Raw genomic sequence first — 17,857 nt, 5'->3', positions numbered from 1 at the left:
ATGGACCCCTACTGGGGATCATTACATTGTGTTCGTACTCTCATAGTGCCTCTCTTCGCCCAGATGTAAAAATGGGTACTGGTTACGGAGCAGGAGGGGTGGGGGGGGGGGGGGGGGGCAGGATGCAGCAGATGTAACCTCAATAGGTGTGCTTTTAATTTTTTTAACACTCGTTCCCAATGCATTGGAGCCATCTAAAACTTCCCTTAAAGGGCCCTAGTCGGCCACACCTTTATTTTTGTTTGCATACAAGAGTTTGGCTTATATGTTTTATTCGGAATACGTCAAAGCAAAGAAAATCACTGAGAAGCTAATAAAGATAAAGGGACAGTAAACTCAATTAATTGACCTCGCTCCCAATGTGTGGCTTCATAGCTCACTTGGAAGAGCATCGCAACGGTATCGCGGAGGTCACGGGTTCGAATCCCGTTGAAGCCCTGATTTTTTCAGGCTTCTTCTTTCCAATTGCTTAAATTGGAAATTTACTGCGATGATCATTCTTCACTCATCTACAACTGCAGCTCAAATATGAATTATTTCATATATACTTCACATCAGTGTTTAATTAACAAACAACAACAGTGAAAGGTGTTCCAGATCAGTAAGATGAAAAGAAAAAAAAAAACAGAAAGATATTTCTGGGTTAGGACTCAATACTTGCGAGTCACCTTTACACTGAGCAGTAAGATATGGTCATCCAAAGTCAATTGAACCGAACTGAGCCTACACTTTAAACACTTTACTTACCCAGTGTAAAAAGAGTGAGAAAAGTGGGTCATTTCTCCAGCAAAAATCATTATTTGCATTTTACTTCCACATTTGACCAACTGTAAACGTTTGAATTCGTAACTGGACGAACCAACTTGCAGCATAATGTTTATCTATCCTTTTCGTACATTTGATGAAACCAGGTATTCACATCATCTTATACACTTTACGTGGACTGCGCTACTGTTACCATCGAAAGCTAAGGTACAGAAAATTCTCTGTAATCAACTCTCAGTAAACATAGCCGCCAGGCGAATGCTTGGAACGAGTGACTTAGTTTGGCTCCGTGACTAAAGTGTACGCGAGCTCACGCGAGTAACTCGCGCCCACGTGAGTATGATTACTCCGACAGGCGTTTACAAAAAACAAGAAAGAAAACAAATTGCCAAACTAATACTCTCCGAAATTTGAATACAGTTATTTACTATCAGGTGATCTGAAATAAATCTACATTCGGGAACACTTGGCAAGAGAACTCGAATTTTCGTGGCACAGGCCGATGTCTCGTCTCTTTGAAGCATGAAAGCCAGTTAGCGGCGCAAGGGTTGCTGGGAGAATCAAAATGGGGGAGACCAGTGTGGCTGGTATCGATGTATCAGTTTCTAGTGTTTCGTTGTGAAAATGTCATTCGGGGCATTTGCAATGTGTCAGGTGGAAACTAGTGAAAGCTTAGAAGGTGTATTTCCTGGTGGTCTGATCAACCCTGGTAAAAACCTTCTAAACAGATTCGATTCACTTTATAAACTGCCAGGGTCATCAAAGTTTTCGGGAGCCTGACAAGTAGTTGGTGAAATTTGACAGGAATTTTTCTTTTATACAAAAGAACTTAGCATGCGGTACTCGTTATGGTATTGGAACATTTTGTCCGACTGAGGCAGGAGAGCAACAAATTGGTTGGGTCCCTGAAAGGGACTGAGCAACTTTGAAAAGCCACGCCATTTGCTAAACTCCCATGCTAAAATTGACAGTGGAGATGCCAAAAATATGGCAGATAAGTCTACCAAGATAACCATTTTTATAATTCGGGAAGCATTGTAAAATAAATGCATGTAAATAAGCTAAATTAAGTTTAATTGAATTAACTTGACTTCATTCAATGCTGAACATTCCTCTTTTTAAGTCTGCCAGTGGTCAGAGAACGTTCTACTACAGAACAGTCAGTATCTGGAACTTCATGGATAGCTCTCTAAAAACTCTCGAGAAAGTATCTGCTTTTAAGTTTTATCTTAAACGTAAACTTATTAAGGATTTTATAGATTCCTAATTCTAGTTAATTAATCTTAATGAATCTTAGAGTTTTTAAGTAGTTTTAAATTATTATTGTATTGTCTTTGAAAAGCCTCTAAAGGGAAAGTCAATAAAGTATGTATGTATGTAATTTCCCTTTTGTTTGAATAATTTACGGAAAATATACAAACATTTCAAATTAAATCAAGAAATCTTAAATTTAAAAATTTTGCCACTCTGAATATATATTTATTAGTTTTGCTTGGTTTTAGTATTGCGATATCTTCACTAATATTCATGCTATCTTGCTGGTATTTATTCTTATATTCTAATATTCTTACATTCTTACATTCTTACATTCTTACATTCTTACATTGTTACATTGTTACATTGTTACATTGTTACATTCTTACATTCTTACATTCTTACATTCTTACATTCTACATTCTACATTCTCACATTCTCACATTCTCACATTCTCACATTCTCACATTCCCACATTCTCACATTCTCACATTCTCACATTCTCACATTCTCACATTCTCACATTCTCACATTCTCACATTCTCGCATTCTTACATTCTTGCACTCTTGCATTCGTACATTCTCGCATTCGTACATTCTCGCATTCTCACCTTTTCGCCCTCTCGCCCTCTCGCCCTCTCGCCCTCTCGCCCTCTCGCCCTCTCGCCCTCTCGCCCTCTCGCCCTCTCGCCCTCCCGCCCTCTCGCCCTCTCGCCCTCTCGCCCTCCCGCCCTCTCGCCCTCTCGCCCTCTCGCCCTCTCGCCCTCTCGCCCTCTCGCCCTCTCGCCCTCCCGCCCTCTCGCCCTCTCGCCCTCTCGCCCTCTCGCCCTCTCGCCCTCTCGCCCTCCCGCCCTCTCGCCCTCTCGCCCTCTCGCCCTCTCGCCCTCTCGCCCTCCCGCCCTCTCGCCCTCTCGCCCTCTCGCCCTCTCGCCCTCTCGCCCTCCCGCCCTCTCGCCCTCTCGCCCTCTCGCCCTCTCGCCCTCTCGCCCTCCCGCCCTCTCGCCCTCTCGCCCTCTCGCCCTCTCGCCCTCTCGCCCTCCCGCCCTCTCGCCCTCTCGCCCTCTCGCCCTCTCGCCCTCTCGCCCTCTCGCCCTCCCGCCCTCCCGCCCTCTCGCCCTCTCGCCCTCTCGCCCTCCCGCCCTCCCGCCCTCTCGCCCTCTCGCCCTCTCGCCCTCTCGCCCTCTCGCCCTCTCGCCCTCTCGCCCTCTCGCCCTCTCGCCCTCTCGCCCTCCCGCCCTCCCGCCCTCTCGCCCTCTCGCCCTCTCGCCCTCCCGCCCTCCCGCCCTCTCGCCCTCTCGCCCTCTCGCCCTCCCGCCCTCCCGCCCTCCCGCCCTCTCGCCCTCTCGCCCTCTCGCCCTCCCGCCCTCTCGCCCTCTCGCCCTCTCGCCCTCCCGCCCTCTCGCCCTCCCGCCCTCCCGCCCTCTCGCCCTCTCGCCCTCTCGCCCTCCCGCCCTCTCGCCCTCCCGCCCTCTCGCCCTCTCGCCCTCTCGCCCTCCCGCCCTCTCGCCCTCCCGCCCTCTCGCCCTCTCGTCCTCTCGCCCTCCCGCCCTCTCGCCCTCCCGCCCTCTCGCCCTCTCGCCCTCTGCCCTCTCGCCTCTCGCCCTCTCGCCCTCTCGCTGCCTCCCTCGCCCTCTCGCCCTCTCGCCCTCCCGCCCTCTCGCCCTCCCGCCCTCTCGCCCTCTCGCCCTCTCGCCCTCCCGCCCTCTCGCCCTCCCGCCCTCTCGCCCTCTCGCCCTCTCGCCCTCCCGCCCTCTCGCCCTCCCGCCCTCCCGCCCTCTCGCCCTCGCCCTCTCGCCCTCCCGCCCTCTCGCCCTCCCGCCCTCTCGCCCTCTCGCCCTCTCGCCCTCCCGCCCTCTCGCCCTCCCGCCCTCTCGCCCCCCTCTCGCCCTCCCGCCCTCTCGCCCTCTCGCCCTCTCGCCCTCCCGCCCTCTCGCCCTCCCGCCCTCTCGCCCTCTCGCCCTCCCGCCCTCTCGCCCTCCCGCCCTCTCGCCCTCTCGCCCTCTCGCCCTCCCGCCCTCTCGCCCTCCCGCCCTTCGCCCTCTCGCCCTCTCGCCCTCCCGCCCTCTCGCCCTCCCGCCCTCTCGCCCTCTCGCCCTCTCGCCCTCCCGCCCTCTCGCCCTCTCGCCCTCTCGCCCTCTCCCCCTCTCGCCCTCTCCCCTCCAACCTCCCACCCTCTCACCCTCTCACCCTCTCACCCTCCCACCCTCTCACCCTCTCACCCTCTCACCCTCTCACCCTCTCACCCTCTCACCCTCTCACCCTCCCACCCTCCCACCCTCTCACCCTCTCACCCTCTCACCCTCCCACCCTCTGACCCTCTGACCCTCTCACCCTCCCACCCTCTGACCCTCTCACCCTCTCACCCTCTCACCCTCTCACCCTCTCACCCTCCCACCCTCTCACCCTCTCACCCCTCCCACCCTCTCACCCTCCCACCCTCTCACCCTCTCACCCTCCACCCTCTCACCCTCCCACCCTCTCACCCTCTCACCCTCTCACCCTCTCACCCTCCCAACCTCCCACCCTCTCACCCTCTCCACCCTCTCACCCTCCCACCCTCTCACCCTCTCACCCTCTCACCCCTCTCACCCTCTCACCCTCTCACCCTCTCACCCTCTCACCCTCTCACCCTCTCACCCTCCCACCCTCCCACCCTCTCACCCTCCCACCCTCTCACCCTCCCACCCTCTCACCCTCTCACCCTCTCACCCTCCCACCCTCTCACCCTCTCACCCTCTCACCCTCTCACCCTCTCACCCTCTCACCCTCTCACCCTCCCACCCTCTCACCCTCTCACCCTCCCACCCTCTCACCCTCCACCCTCTCACCCTCTCACCCTCCCACCCTCTCACCCTCTCCCAACCCTCTCACCCTCTCACCCTCTCACCCTCTCACCCTCTCACCCTCCCACCCTCTCACCCTCTCACCCTCTCACCCTCTCACCCTCTCACCCTCTCACCCTCTCACCCTCTCACCCTCTCACCCTCTCACCCTCTCACCCTCTCACCTCCCACCCTCTCACCCTCTCACCCTCCCACCTTCTCACCCTCTCACCCTCTCACCCTCCCACCCTCTCACCCTCTCACCCTCTCACCCTCTCACCCTCCCACCCTCCCACCCTCCCACCCTCTCACCCTCTCACCCTCTCACCCTCCCACCCTCTCACCCTCTCACCCTCTCACCCTCTCACCCTCTCACCCTCTCACCCTCTCACCCTCTCACCCTCTCACCCTCTCACCCTCTCACCCTCTCACCCTCTCACCCTCCCACCCTCTCACCCTCTCACCCTCCCACCCTCTCACCCTCTCACCCTCTCACCCTCTCACCCTCCCACCCTCTCACCCTCTCACCCTCTCACCCTCTCACCCTCTCACCCTCTCACCCTCTCACCCTCTCACCCTCCCACCCTCTCACCCTCTCACCCTCTCACCCTCCCACCCTCTCACCCTCTCACCCTCTCACCCTCTCACCCTCTCACCCTCCCACCCTCCCACCCTCCCACCCTCTCACCCTCCCACCCTCTCACCCTCTCACCCTCTCACCCTCTCACCCTCTCCCACCCTCCCACCCTCCCACCCTCTCACCCTCCCACCCTCCCACCCTCCCACCCTCCCAGCCTCCCAGCCTCCCACCCTCTCACCCTCTCACCCTCTCACCCTCTCCCACCCTCCCAGCCTCCCAGCCTCTCACCCTCCCACCCTCCTACCCTCCCAGCCTCCCAGCCTTCCAGCCTCTCACCCTCTCACCCTCTCACCCTCTCCCACCCTCTGACCATACGAAACAGCGTTGTCGCAATAAAACGATGAATTGAAGTCTGGATACCATTGTTTATATATATATATATACATTTTTTTTGCAGAAAGATCTCTCACTGCTTATGGTTGTGTAGTTTTAAGATGAATCAAACTCAAACTGAAAGACAAACAGCATAAACAGAAAACTGGACCGAAAAGTTACAAAAATGAAAGTAATCAAAATTCTCTCTAATCCTGGGTTAGTTTAATCAGGCTTTGAACGACCTGGTCCTGGATATTTGAGACTGTGGTGACTTAATTATGTACCAGTATTAGTACAATATTGGTTTATTGCGAGAGATATATGGAGAGATTGTTGCTAAGTTTAAATTTATATCACTTGAGTGAAGTAAAGTCTCCTCAAGTCGCCTAAAATCGCCTTAAGTTGCCTAAAATCTCCTTAAGTCGCCTTACGTGTAAGTCGCCTTAAGTCGTCTAAAATCGCCTTACATCGCCTAAAGTCGCAATGTTTTTTCTTCCAATTTTGCTTAAGTCGCCTAAAGTCGCCTTAAATCGCCCAAAGTCGCCTTAAGTTACGGCGACTTACGGTCCCGGCGTAGGCCTGCAAGTGCGTGATTCCCGTGTGCCAAACAAAAAGGAATTTCCATTGAGTTAAAAAAGGAAATATTAATTCACCATTGAAATAGGGAAAAGTGCTGATTCTAGCAAATTATCGCTTACTATTGTTATTAAGGTATACCTAACGGTTTTCTTTCCTCTTAAGTTGAATTTTTAGTAGATCTCCGGCGGCCCGAAGAGCCGGCAAGCGGAGCACCATACTCATAGCGGAACTCTGGCGGCCTAAAGGGGTCGCCAAGCGGAGCACCATAACTATAGGAACAAAACCACTTGTACGCATAGAAATAGAAACCATGCAACTCTCTTTTCAGGAACAACATGACTAGTGGTATGGATGACGGGCGTTTGCGCCCAACGATGGCGAAATATGGAGAAGTCGGGCAACATGGTGGTCATACTCCAGCTAATAAGCTGACGGAGACTAGCCTGCAAACAGGCTCCCGGCGAAGACTAAAAAAAAAAATTAGGCGAGCGAAACGAGCCGACGAGCGCGAAACTGAAGAGTTCAGAGAGTGAAGTGATCGAGGCAGGGCGGGGGAGCCTGTAGACTGTTTTTGGCGTGCCTATCTGCCCTTAGCTTGGTGATTAGCCTGTAACAAATCAGTACTTGCAAATATTGTTCTAATCAAACAGCCGAGCCCGGCGTCATAGTTTAGAGTGGAAGCAAGCTTATGGGAAATTTCAAACTTTGTCCTTCTAGAGTCAATTCATGAGAGCTTGAAACATATTTTGCAATAGAAATAAGCCTAAACAAAGTATAAGAACATGGTAATTTACAGAGCCTGGGGTGTTAATATCTGAGGAGCGACATGCAGAAGCCATGCAGGCCTTTGACCTCTAAAAAACAATTGCTATAGCACAGTCAAATGGTTCATCTACTTAAACTTCCTCCTCACACAGCACAATTAAAGTGTATTTCAGGAACACGTGTGAACTAAGGAAAGGTCGAGAAAATTAAAAGACAATGGCAAATGCACAGATGGCAAGAACCGTTGGAGTCTTGCGGGGCAATCAATTTCAACCGCATTTTACGAAGATATGTCGAACATTTATCTCAAACATGTCAACAATCAGCGATTTAACCAATCAGATCATGGTATTATGGAAAGGCGGCATCAGTAGAATGCCTACAGGCTCCCTCGCCTCGTTCGCGCTCGCCGGGCGCCTGCATGCTGGCAGGCTAGACGGAGACATGCAATCTTAGTTTACAGCGTACTTCTTTGATATTGGACACCCATATTATGGTCAATTGACCCCTGTCAAAACAAGGTATTCCCTGAAAAAGTATTACATGACCGTATTTTTAAAGTAGACCGCTGCCCAGGTACTGGTTCTCGATTACATGGCAAGCTCAAGATAGGTGAACATATTGTAACCAGGAGCTCCGCTTTAAGGCTTGGCTAAATCTATACGCACAATGTATATTACCTTTCTGCAATCCTTGACCTTGATCCGCAACAGCACCATCTTTGTACAACTTCCAAGATCCAGCCATGTTTTCCCATGTTGCGCAGATGTGGTGCCACTTCCCGTCAATGGCAGAAACATACGTCTCCCTGGAAGAAAACAAGGCAACAAGCAAGGCAATATGGGCAAGGAAAAACCCGTTAGAAAAATTTGGCCCTAAACCCATTCCTCTAAGGTTTTCGACAGTTTTGCCTTAAAGCACTGAACTATCCTGGAAGTTTAGTCTGGACTATGGAGCACCAAACAAATATCTATGTATAGACAGTCTCGACCTCCCACCTGGTATTCCTTATAGGCATTTTCACTGACCTGTAGCTACCTCCTACGAACAACATAAATGACTTGTAGTTGTAGATGATAAACTCGTTATCCTGATCAGACACAGCGTAGCCCAGGGGAGTTCCTATATTCGTATCAGCGGCTTTCATCCACAAACAAGCTGTCAAAGCTGAGAGATTCGGCATGCTGCCACGGATAATGACGTAGTCGCTTTTTCCCCGACGCGGAAACAGCAAGGCATTTCCAACTACACCATTAGTGAATGAAGAAATACATAAAAGAGGACAGTTAACAACACATGTACAAGCAGCGCATTGTAAAACAAGAACACGTCTCCAAATAAAACAAGTTAATTATTTTATAGTTTCCTTGGCTGGGTTCTCCTGACCACTTAAGGGTTAAATGTCTGAAATTTTACTATTTGTGTTATGAAGTCTTGTTTTTACACTAGTCATTTTTATCATTTGAACTAATAATCCCAGCCATCCCTGCCTAACCTACGTACCCGGGTTATATTCAGACATTCGTGTGAGGCAGATGTTAGTTTTGAATATATATCACGGCATGGGTAGAAACAATTGCGTGAAAAGGGTGACAAAGGAGCCCAGGCAAACTGAATTCAGGTCGCGTTATAGTTGACATGAACAATTATAACAAGTGACACTGCAAAATCTGCGAAGAAAACCGCCAGCACTGGAGGGGGGAGGTACTCCCATATAAAAAGAACGGGGTTACTCGTCGGAAATTTTGAAAAGAACCCCTAACATGTATATATATATATCCGGTTTTGTGGTCGTGGCTTGAAATATTTTTCTTCACTAAGGGATACCAATTCTTACACAACACATTATTTCCTGTCATATTTTTTCGGCTCAATACCCTAAAAGGTACCCCAAAAGCTCCCGCTGTGGACCTTTAGAGGCTAAACAGCCTAGGAGAAACCAAAACAGCGTTTTTGACCCCTAAAAGGTACGACGAGCATCCCCGCCATTTTTATACGTCAGTCCCCCCCCCCCCCCGTCCCCGCTCCCGCCACCCGGGCCGCCCCAGCACGTCATACTTTTTATAAATTTATATCACTACAAATATCCATAATATGCATTGTTGTCTATATCGAGTAACGAGTAAATTACCTTTGTCGTCCAATGTGTGGATTTGTCTTTTCAAAGCTTGAACGTCTTTGACCAGTTTCTTAGTTTCAGCGTTCATCGACTCCAGCTTTTGTAAAATTTGTTTCAGCGAAACATTCGTATCCTCTTTGGTTGACGAAATGATAACTTCGATGCGCTGCCCAGTAATGAATACCTTCTTCTTTTCTACAGAGCCAACTTTACTGTCGCTTGCTGCTGCTGTACTTGCGAACCCCAACAAACACAGTAGTAAAACTGAATACACCAAGAAATTGGACTCTCCAGAAGCCATGTTAAGGTTCACGCTTCTTCGGTAGCTTAACACGAAATGAAATGCCTTCGCAACTTCAAGGATGATGTATCAGTTGTGTTTATATTTATAGGGTGTACAGGGGTCGCCGATGATGTAAATATATGGTCTGACTTACACTTCCTTAAAAAGGAGTTTGTGACCAACAGTGATCTGTCGATCCTTTAACACTAAGGGAAGTTGAGCTTTAACACTAAGGGAAGTTCAATTCAGGCTCAAACGGATGTGTGTGGAGAATTTAGCCGGGCACATCTTGACGACGTTATGGCAATTTGTATCTATGTGTACACTACAACAAAGAAACATCTCTAATAGGCCAAATGAATGAACAAGTCATTCAATTTCCTTTGTTTGTGTCCTCCAAGCCTCGCTGCCATGCTGAATTTTAATATATCGAAAGTGGTGTATTGCAAAGAGAAGTGTGATGTAACTAAAAATTTAAAGCGAGAACAAATTAATGTACCCATGCAAAATGCCCGGGGTTTTTTCTAGCGCAAAACGCAAGAAAAGCCCCGGAGAGGTGTTACTAAGTACCACACAATAGGAAAATGAAACAAAATAAAAGGAAAAGCGGAATTCAAATAACAATCACAGAACATCAGTGTTGATATTTCATCCAATTGTTCTGAAACGTGAGTAAGCTGATGATATACATGCTGAGCTGGTCGCTTTTCTAACCCTGAGAGTAGTCGAAAAGCACTGTCTTAGTCCTAAATTGCATTTTTCAGAACTTTTGTTTTCTTTTTACTTCGTCAATTAAACCTAGGCAATTTGTCGACAGTTTATTGTGTTACCTCAACAACAGGCAATTCCGAAGCGAAACGACGAGTGAATAGGCGTCATAGTGTGTTTTTCAAAAAGTAAAGACTTCATGAATTTTGAACCAGGATGAATACTGAACTGGCAAATGAAACCCCAAAAATAACGTAAACATCCTGTTTAGCTGTAACTACCAAGGAAGAAACGTGATGGATGTCAGAGAGTACATTTAACGCCGGTTATCTTTAAACGTGCTAGAAAACATGACTCTCGGACTTTCGGAAGGACGTTCAAGGTCGGAGTGTTGAAAAATAATTTTTATACAAATCTTGAGCACAACAAGGCAGAGTTACTCAGCAGGATAGAGTGGGAGTATATAGAGTTCGAATCACGGAATTACTCTGTATAGCCTTATTTTAGTAACAAACAGTACCATGTCATGATCATGAAGTCTTGCCCAATATAACTTTCATTCAAATCCATTGAGTAAAACTGAATAAATTATTTGTTCTGGGATTAGAAGAACAATTAGAAAAGCCAGGTAAAAATAGCCAAACTAAAGGTTTTTATAATATATTAGTTTATGACATTGTGTGACGGTACAATTTTTTGGTAACAGGAAACACGCGATTTAAATTAAAGATACAAAATAATAAAAACATGTTGCTATTTAGCTGGCTTTTAGATCTTTCAGCCCTACGGCAAGGAAAGGCAATTAGCTTGGCCTCCTGTAATGTGACACGTAGCGGCGACATAATAACTGAAGAATATAAAGCTAGTCCATCCTCTTTTCCGCCGAAACGGATTGAATTCAAAATAGCAAGCGACTTGAAGTACAGTGTAACAGTTCTAGAGCAAGACATTTGAAAAATAAGGCGAGCGGCTGTTACTAATTAAAAAAATATCTATCTATCTAGTGAGAATAATATTCAGTTTTTGTTCACTTTCATCATGTCAGCGTGAGTTTAAAGTTTTAGTGCAAGGTGGTTTAATTATTCAGCTTCCCGTTTCGCAATCGTTTTCTTCGAATTCTTGAAATTCACTATATACCAAGATTTTAACTAGAGAATCGAGCTGATGTTCGTTGGGTTACAAACTTTTGCCTTAGTGTATTAAAAAAGATACTGAAACTTAATCTTTTTTTCTTTTTGAACACGACATGTTGACGCCACTAAAACGGCAAATAGGCAGTTTCCAGTGGTAAGAGCATTGTTTACCGGGAATGTTTACATTCAAATAGAGGCAAAGTGTGCATGGTTACGTCATGTTTAATATACAAGCTAATATAATAAGAAAGGTTTGATAAAAATAAAATGCAAAAAAACATAACTTCAAGAGTCAAATTAGCTTTCTAAACTCGAAAGTCGTAGCACCTTTTTCAAAGATTCTGCTGTAGATATTACCGACTTTTTTGCACAGTTTACTGTAACGTTAGTCGTTATTCCGATTATTTTCATTCAAACATGGCTTATTTTAAATGTACACTCCGGGTCCTTCGCTACATAATTTTGCCTTTGATAAATCACGTGTTTGCTAAAGACGACTTGGTTCTTGAAGATCATCTGTTGGCAAGCCATGTTTTTCAAACTGTTTACACCGACGACTGGCTGAACTGTGTTCAGCTCTGTTTCGATGAGCCACACTGTATTTCTTACAACTTCAAGATAAACCACGGGCCATGTGAACTGGTCGAATGTAGGGTCGAAGATATCTGCCACCGGGATGACTCACTAATCTATTCCAGAGGGTTTGTTTTCCAACAGTTACGAACAATAGGAAAGGTAAAGAGCTTGAGTGAACTATAATGGAAAATAGTGAATTAGATACATTGGAAAAAAAAACTGAATTGAATACTGGTACATAAGCGAAGACAGATCATTGATCAAAAGACATTTTTCATTTATAGTGCGTTTTTAAGGCAGCTACGGTAATGTTCTCAAACAACAGAAAATGTTTGTGTAAAAAAAAGATTCATCTTCCGTAGAAAGAAAATCTAATATTTGGCAACCCTAATATGGCCGACTTGACGTTATGTCAAAGGGCTCTTTATTATGCATAAACAAATAGACAGTTTTCTTACTAGAGATTAATAATTATATAGTACACCAGTTTCGATATGTACGGGTTATTGACCAAGTGTGAGGTCAAGATGGCTGGATATTGGCCAAGTTCTTTTTTTTGCGTGTTTGTGGACCGAGACGGAGTCGAGGTCCATAAACACGCAGAAAAAGAACGAGGCTAACATTCAGCCATCTTGATCGAACCAGCTTGGTCAATAAATGATTTATTATATGGCTTTCGGGAAAATTTTTCTTGCGGGACAGGGCGGGTAGTCCCGAGCGGGCAAGATAGCTCCATCTTGCCCGCTCGGGTAGCCAATTACAGCGCAGGATTTGATTCATCTTGCCCGCTCATGGAGCTGGCCATATCATAAATTAAAATCCAGCCTAACACAATAGACCGCTAGGGAATAAACCCCACAAACTCTCTGAGTAATTCGCCAGAACATGGTACTGAGGTCTATTGTTTTAGGCTGGATTTTAATATATCAAAATTGGTCTATTACGATTGACATACCGATTGCAACCGGATCGCAGCGACCGTAACGATCATATGGATTTCAATTTTATGTTTGTGACGCCATTTTGTTTGTCTTGTTATAAATGTCTACTATGGTTGGAATAGTGCACCTCGAGATCATGACCATGAGCCTATTGAGATCTGCCCTTGGTGCGGTAACACGGGCAACATTTTGCTTCAACTTGTCTCGCAACATTGTTGCATTGCAAGTTGAAACCATATGTTGCGCGTATTACAACGTTTGTGACCAACTTGTCTCGCAGCAAAATACAGTGTTGCAAGTCTGCTGAATTCTTCGCTTATAATTGGTCAGCCGTGTGTAAATAAAGTGGCTCCTTCTATCATATAATTTAACGTTTCGAAGAACTTCCACTTCGACTTCTGGCCGTCATTTTCTTAATTTTCCGTGCGAGCGAATTTCTCAGTGTGAAGCTCAGTTTCGTTGCAGATATCTAGGCGAAAAGTTGTATTTTTGTTACAGTTCTTCCAGTTCTTCCAACCAACCCTTTTGCCTTTTTTGCTGCTTGTTTTGAAGGGACAAACGAGGTGTCCCAAAGACTAGGATAGCCCTCGAGGTCTTTGTACAGGAAAAATTTATGAATTTCCGAGATTTACTCGTCTACTGCGAATTCAGGCTCGACTTCACCGTCCGCCATGTATTTTTTTTTATTATTTGCCGCGTTGCCGTGCTTTGCGACAGCCTATCCCAAGCGTTGAATTCAAGTTTGTGGCGAGACAAGTTGTAGCTTCAGTGGTAATACGAGCAGCAAAACTAAAATTTGCTGCAGAAAGTAGAACTCGAGTCCACTTTGCGCAACATGTGTCCTCAACTTGCAACACGGTATTTTGCTGCGAGACAAGTTGATCACAAACGTGGTAATAGGCGCGACAATGTGTTTCAACTCGCAATACAACAATGTTGCGAGACAAGTTGAAGAAAAATGTTGCCCGTATTACCGGACCTTTATTTAGCATTATTTTATTTCTCCTTTGTACTGATTATTGCTTTTAGTTTCGATTGTGAAGACACTGATCAAACGCGAGAGACAGTGTTTCGTTGTATATACTAAGACTCTGCTGGTGTTTGGAAATGCGATTCGCCATTTCCACATCCCCCATTATACACCTTGTTTGCCCCCCAAAATTCTGCATAAGCATTGTTTCCCATTTTTCCTGGGTATTACAGTCGTCCCAAAAGAAACTGAAGTCAATCCTTATGTAAAATTTTGGGGGACAAACCAGGTATATTATGGGGGGTGTGGAAATGACGAATGTAAAATAAATTGTTGAAAAACTTCACTACCTTAATTCTTAATCATTCTCTCAACATGAGTAATATAAATTGGTTTTAAAGGAGGGTTTTCTCTCTTTGATTTACAGGACGATTGTAAAATGTCACCTAAGAAGAAGTTTAGTGCCAACGGTATGAATATTTAAATTTATGTTAAAGTAATGCATTTATCTAGTGAATCTGGCTATTAAGTTAACTTTTTTGCATGAATCAATCGAATCATTGATTTTTAAATCTGAATTTTAGTGTTGACTGCCTCAATAAAATACAACGCGGCACTACAAAATTGTATCGGCAGTATTGTCAAGGAAGATACAGAAACAAAAACCAAAACAACAACAACAACAACAAACATTCAACTATTTTGTTTTAAATTCTACTACAGCCGATCGCTCCCTGCAGTTTTCAAGGAATGAAAACCCAGGAAGAGTCAGTATCCGAGACTTGGCAAGCCTTGAAGCTTTCACTATTGGCTTCTGGATGAAGACGGACGACAAGCTAAACAAAGGGACACCTTTCAGTTACGGCACTTCTGAGCAAAGCAATGAACTGCTCTTATACAACTACCAGGAATTTCATTTGATCATCCACGGTGAAAGCAGGTAAAGCCGATATTTACAGTGAGACTTTCATGGAAATTTCTCCTGATACAATTTCTTAACAGTTAATTAGTATGGCTGCCCTCTAAAAATTCTTACAGCTCTAGATATTCTACATATAAATAACAAATCGATCACCTTATGGTTCCTTGCAACAGTTTCCAGCGAGTTACAGCACTTCTGCTTTGATGCATTAATATAGGCAATCTTTTAAGTTGACAATACAATATGTAACGGTATCGAACAAATGCCCACTCATTGGTGAACCAGTTTTCGTTATGTTCTCTACATTTTATTGTTCTCTACAAGTTATTAAAGCCACGGTATTAACTGATAAAAACACCCTTAATTTTACCTTCAAGGAATTATAATTCAAAATCAAATACGTAGACAGCCATTTCTTATAATTTTTTATTATCATATTATTACTATCGAGTTGCAACAGGAGTCCATCACTAGGAACGTACGCTAGCGTATGACTACCCCGTATTCCTGTCACGGCGTTTTCACAGACTGATTTTTAGTTTGAATTTACCATGAAATTAGACCCTCGCAGGAACCTCAGTGATCAATCACAAGCACAGACTTAATTTTTAACTGACGTCATCATTTCACCCGAAGATTAAAAACAGAAAAACAACTGAAATGGCGGAGAGATGCGAGGAATCGTCTTATAGTTCTAGTCACAGTAGATTCCTGTGAAGATTTTGAAGGCTAGAAATAGACCGGTCTGTAAATATACCATGACATAGGCTTAGTGTGGGAATTGCGCACTCCTAGTGATGGACACCTGGTTGCAATCAAGCATGCAATCAACATGTCAAGGTTCGAGCCCGTTGATAAAAATTACGGAACGGATTCATAGCCACCTGAATTGAGAAAAAAAAAAATACATTAAGGGATTTTGAATCCAACTTTGGCAAAAACTTGATTAAGTTTTTTCCGTCAGTAAAAAAGCACCAATGATTGTGCAGTTGTTTCATTCCATTACTGTAGCATCAGCTTAAAACGAGAGGCTTAATGTAAAAGGCTTAACCATCATCCATCGGCCGGCAAACAAATACAAATTGACCAATTGATTTCGGATTGGAGGGGGCGGGGGAGGTCAGGGAATGAAAAGTCTTAACAATTCAAGGATACAACTGATTTTAGGAGGTCCACCATATCTGCTACGGATGGGAGTTGGCATCATATCTGTGCAACGTGGGAGAGTGTCACTGGATCATGGCAGCTGCTTAAAAATGGCGTAGTTGTGGCAGCAGGTCGAGATTTGCAAAGAGGTATGACCTCTTCCTTCTCAATCCAATCATTGATGAAGATTAAAAAATTTAATTCTCTGGTCTCAAAGAAAATTTTAAAGGTGTACATAGCAATTTTCCGTACTGTATCGCGGCGAACCCGACTTGATCGAATTTCTGAGGTGGTCGCGTAAGAGAGCTACTATCCGTGCTACATTCTACATTCTTTTTTAAGTGCTTTGTCTGATATATTTTTCTTACTCTGAGGTACTCATCCAACTACAAAAGAGAGACACAGGGCAACAGTGCTCGTGCGAGTTTTTAAAGCTCTTATTGTACTCACCGTGACATGATCGGAATATCAACGTTATTTAAAAAAAAAAAAAATACAATACAACGCATCTTCTGAGTTTGAAGTCAGAGATGCGGCATCTGTAAACAAAGGCTAGGATCCTTGCACTGCGCTCAGACTCCGAGGTTTACCAAACAAACCCTTTGTAAATAGAGTTAACTATGTTGATTCTCATTTTAAGCAACTAGGGAGAGGGATTCCCATGCGTTGAACCACAGCCAGTTTCAGGCTCTAGGTAGTAGGGGACGAGCGAAAACAAAAGGGCGAGAGAAAAAATGAGGGAGTCCTTCCTCGTTTTTTCTCCCGCTCGTTTTCGCTCGTCCCCAGCTACCGAGAGCCTGGAACCGGCTGGGAACCACAGAGCCGTTTCTTTAGCGTGGCTTGAGTGTATTTTGAGACTTAGAGGAAATATTATGTTCTTTTCTTGACGAAGAGTTTTTTAATCATTTCCACCCTAATCACAACTTAACACTTGATTGATCGGTACCGATAACTTCCGTTTTTCTTAATCTACAAATGAAGAAATTTCAAAAACTAAAAAAAAATTGAACTCCGTTGGGAAGGTTGGTATCGATTAAAATACCAAATCTCGCGAAATCAAACTAAAATCAGTTCAAATTTTCTACGTCAGTTTAACCTGCCCGCTGACCTGCACTTATTTTGACTCCATGTTTAAATCTTATTTTTCTTAGGTCACGTAATACCTCAAGGAGGAGTACTGGTACTGGGTCAAGGGCAAGACTTAGCAGCTGGTGAATATGCGGGTCACCAGAGTTTTATTGGTGAACTAACAAGTGTCCAGTTATGGCACTTCGTATTGCCTGCTGCAGAAATAAACCGATTACTTCTTTCGTGCCAGATGGGGCGTGGAAACGTACTCGCTTGGTCAGATGTTTTAAATGGCACTTTCAATGGAGCGGTCGAGTTGGTTTCAACGTCTTCATGCAATTAGATCTTTATAGTTATGCAGTATAGTATGCTGGCAGCTAGTACCTACTGTTAATTCCCAGTGAGGTGGTTTGAGAAGAGAAGCGTTTTGCTGTCAACATAATTTTGTGTTTTAATATACTTAAAGCCTGCGTGCTATGGATTTTCGTGCTTGAAAGCTTTATTTCTGCAGCGGTGAGTGACCAAACATTTTTTCCCTTGGCTTTAATTAGCTCCAGACCAGCTGTTCCCTGATCAGCCAAAAGAAACAACCAGATATAACATTGTTAACGCGGAAAAATTTTAAGCATTGTTCCTGGCGCTCCTATCCTATGAATGAAAGACAAGTTGTTAGGTCGTCAATCGCAAACTTGTCTCCGTATTCCAGAACCGCTATGAAGACAAAGAGATTTGCTGACTTGCTCCAAGCCTCCTTGCTTTGTCTATATTTCCACATTAAATGAATGGAATGAGTGAAAATACATTGCAGGGAATATTTAAACTGATATGAATTTAATGTATTATTTGACAGC

At 45.2% G+C, this 17,857-nt stretch overlaps 1 protein-coding gene across 1 annotated transcript; it reads left to right on the top strand.

Moving 5' to 3' along the window:
* Window positions 1-11,777: 11,777 nt before the first annotated feature.
* On the top strand, window positions 11,778-17,802 carry LOC145499368 (neuronal pentraxin-2-like). Its single transcript, XM_081478891.1, has 5 exons — window positions 11,778-12,118; window positions 14,298-14,340; window positions 14,594-14,810; window positions 15,960-16,087; window positions 17,090-17,802. Exons 1-5 carry the CDS (start codon window positions 11,801-11,803, stop codon window positions 17,347-17,349), a joined length of 966 nt encoding a protein of 321 aa, XP_081335017.1. The 5' UTR covers window positions 11,778-11,800; the 3' UTR covers window positions 17,350-17,802.
* Window positions 17,803-17,857: the final 55 nt, after the last annotated feature.

Source organism: Orbicella franksi, chromosome 10 (assembly GCF_964199315.1).
Source record: "Orbicella franksi chromosome 10, jaOrbFran1.1, whole genome shotgun sequence".
Lineage (NCBI taxonomy): Eukaryota > Metazoa > Cnidaria > Anthozoa > Scleractinia > Merulinidae > Orbicella > Orbicella franksi.
Note: the sequence above shows the minus strand (reverse complement) of the source record. Positions and strands in the feature narration are given on the sequence as shown.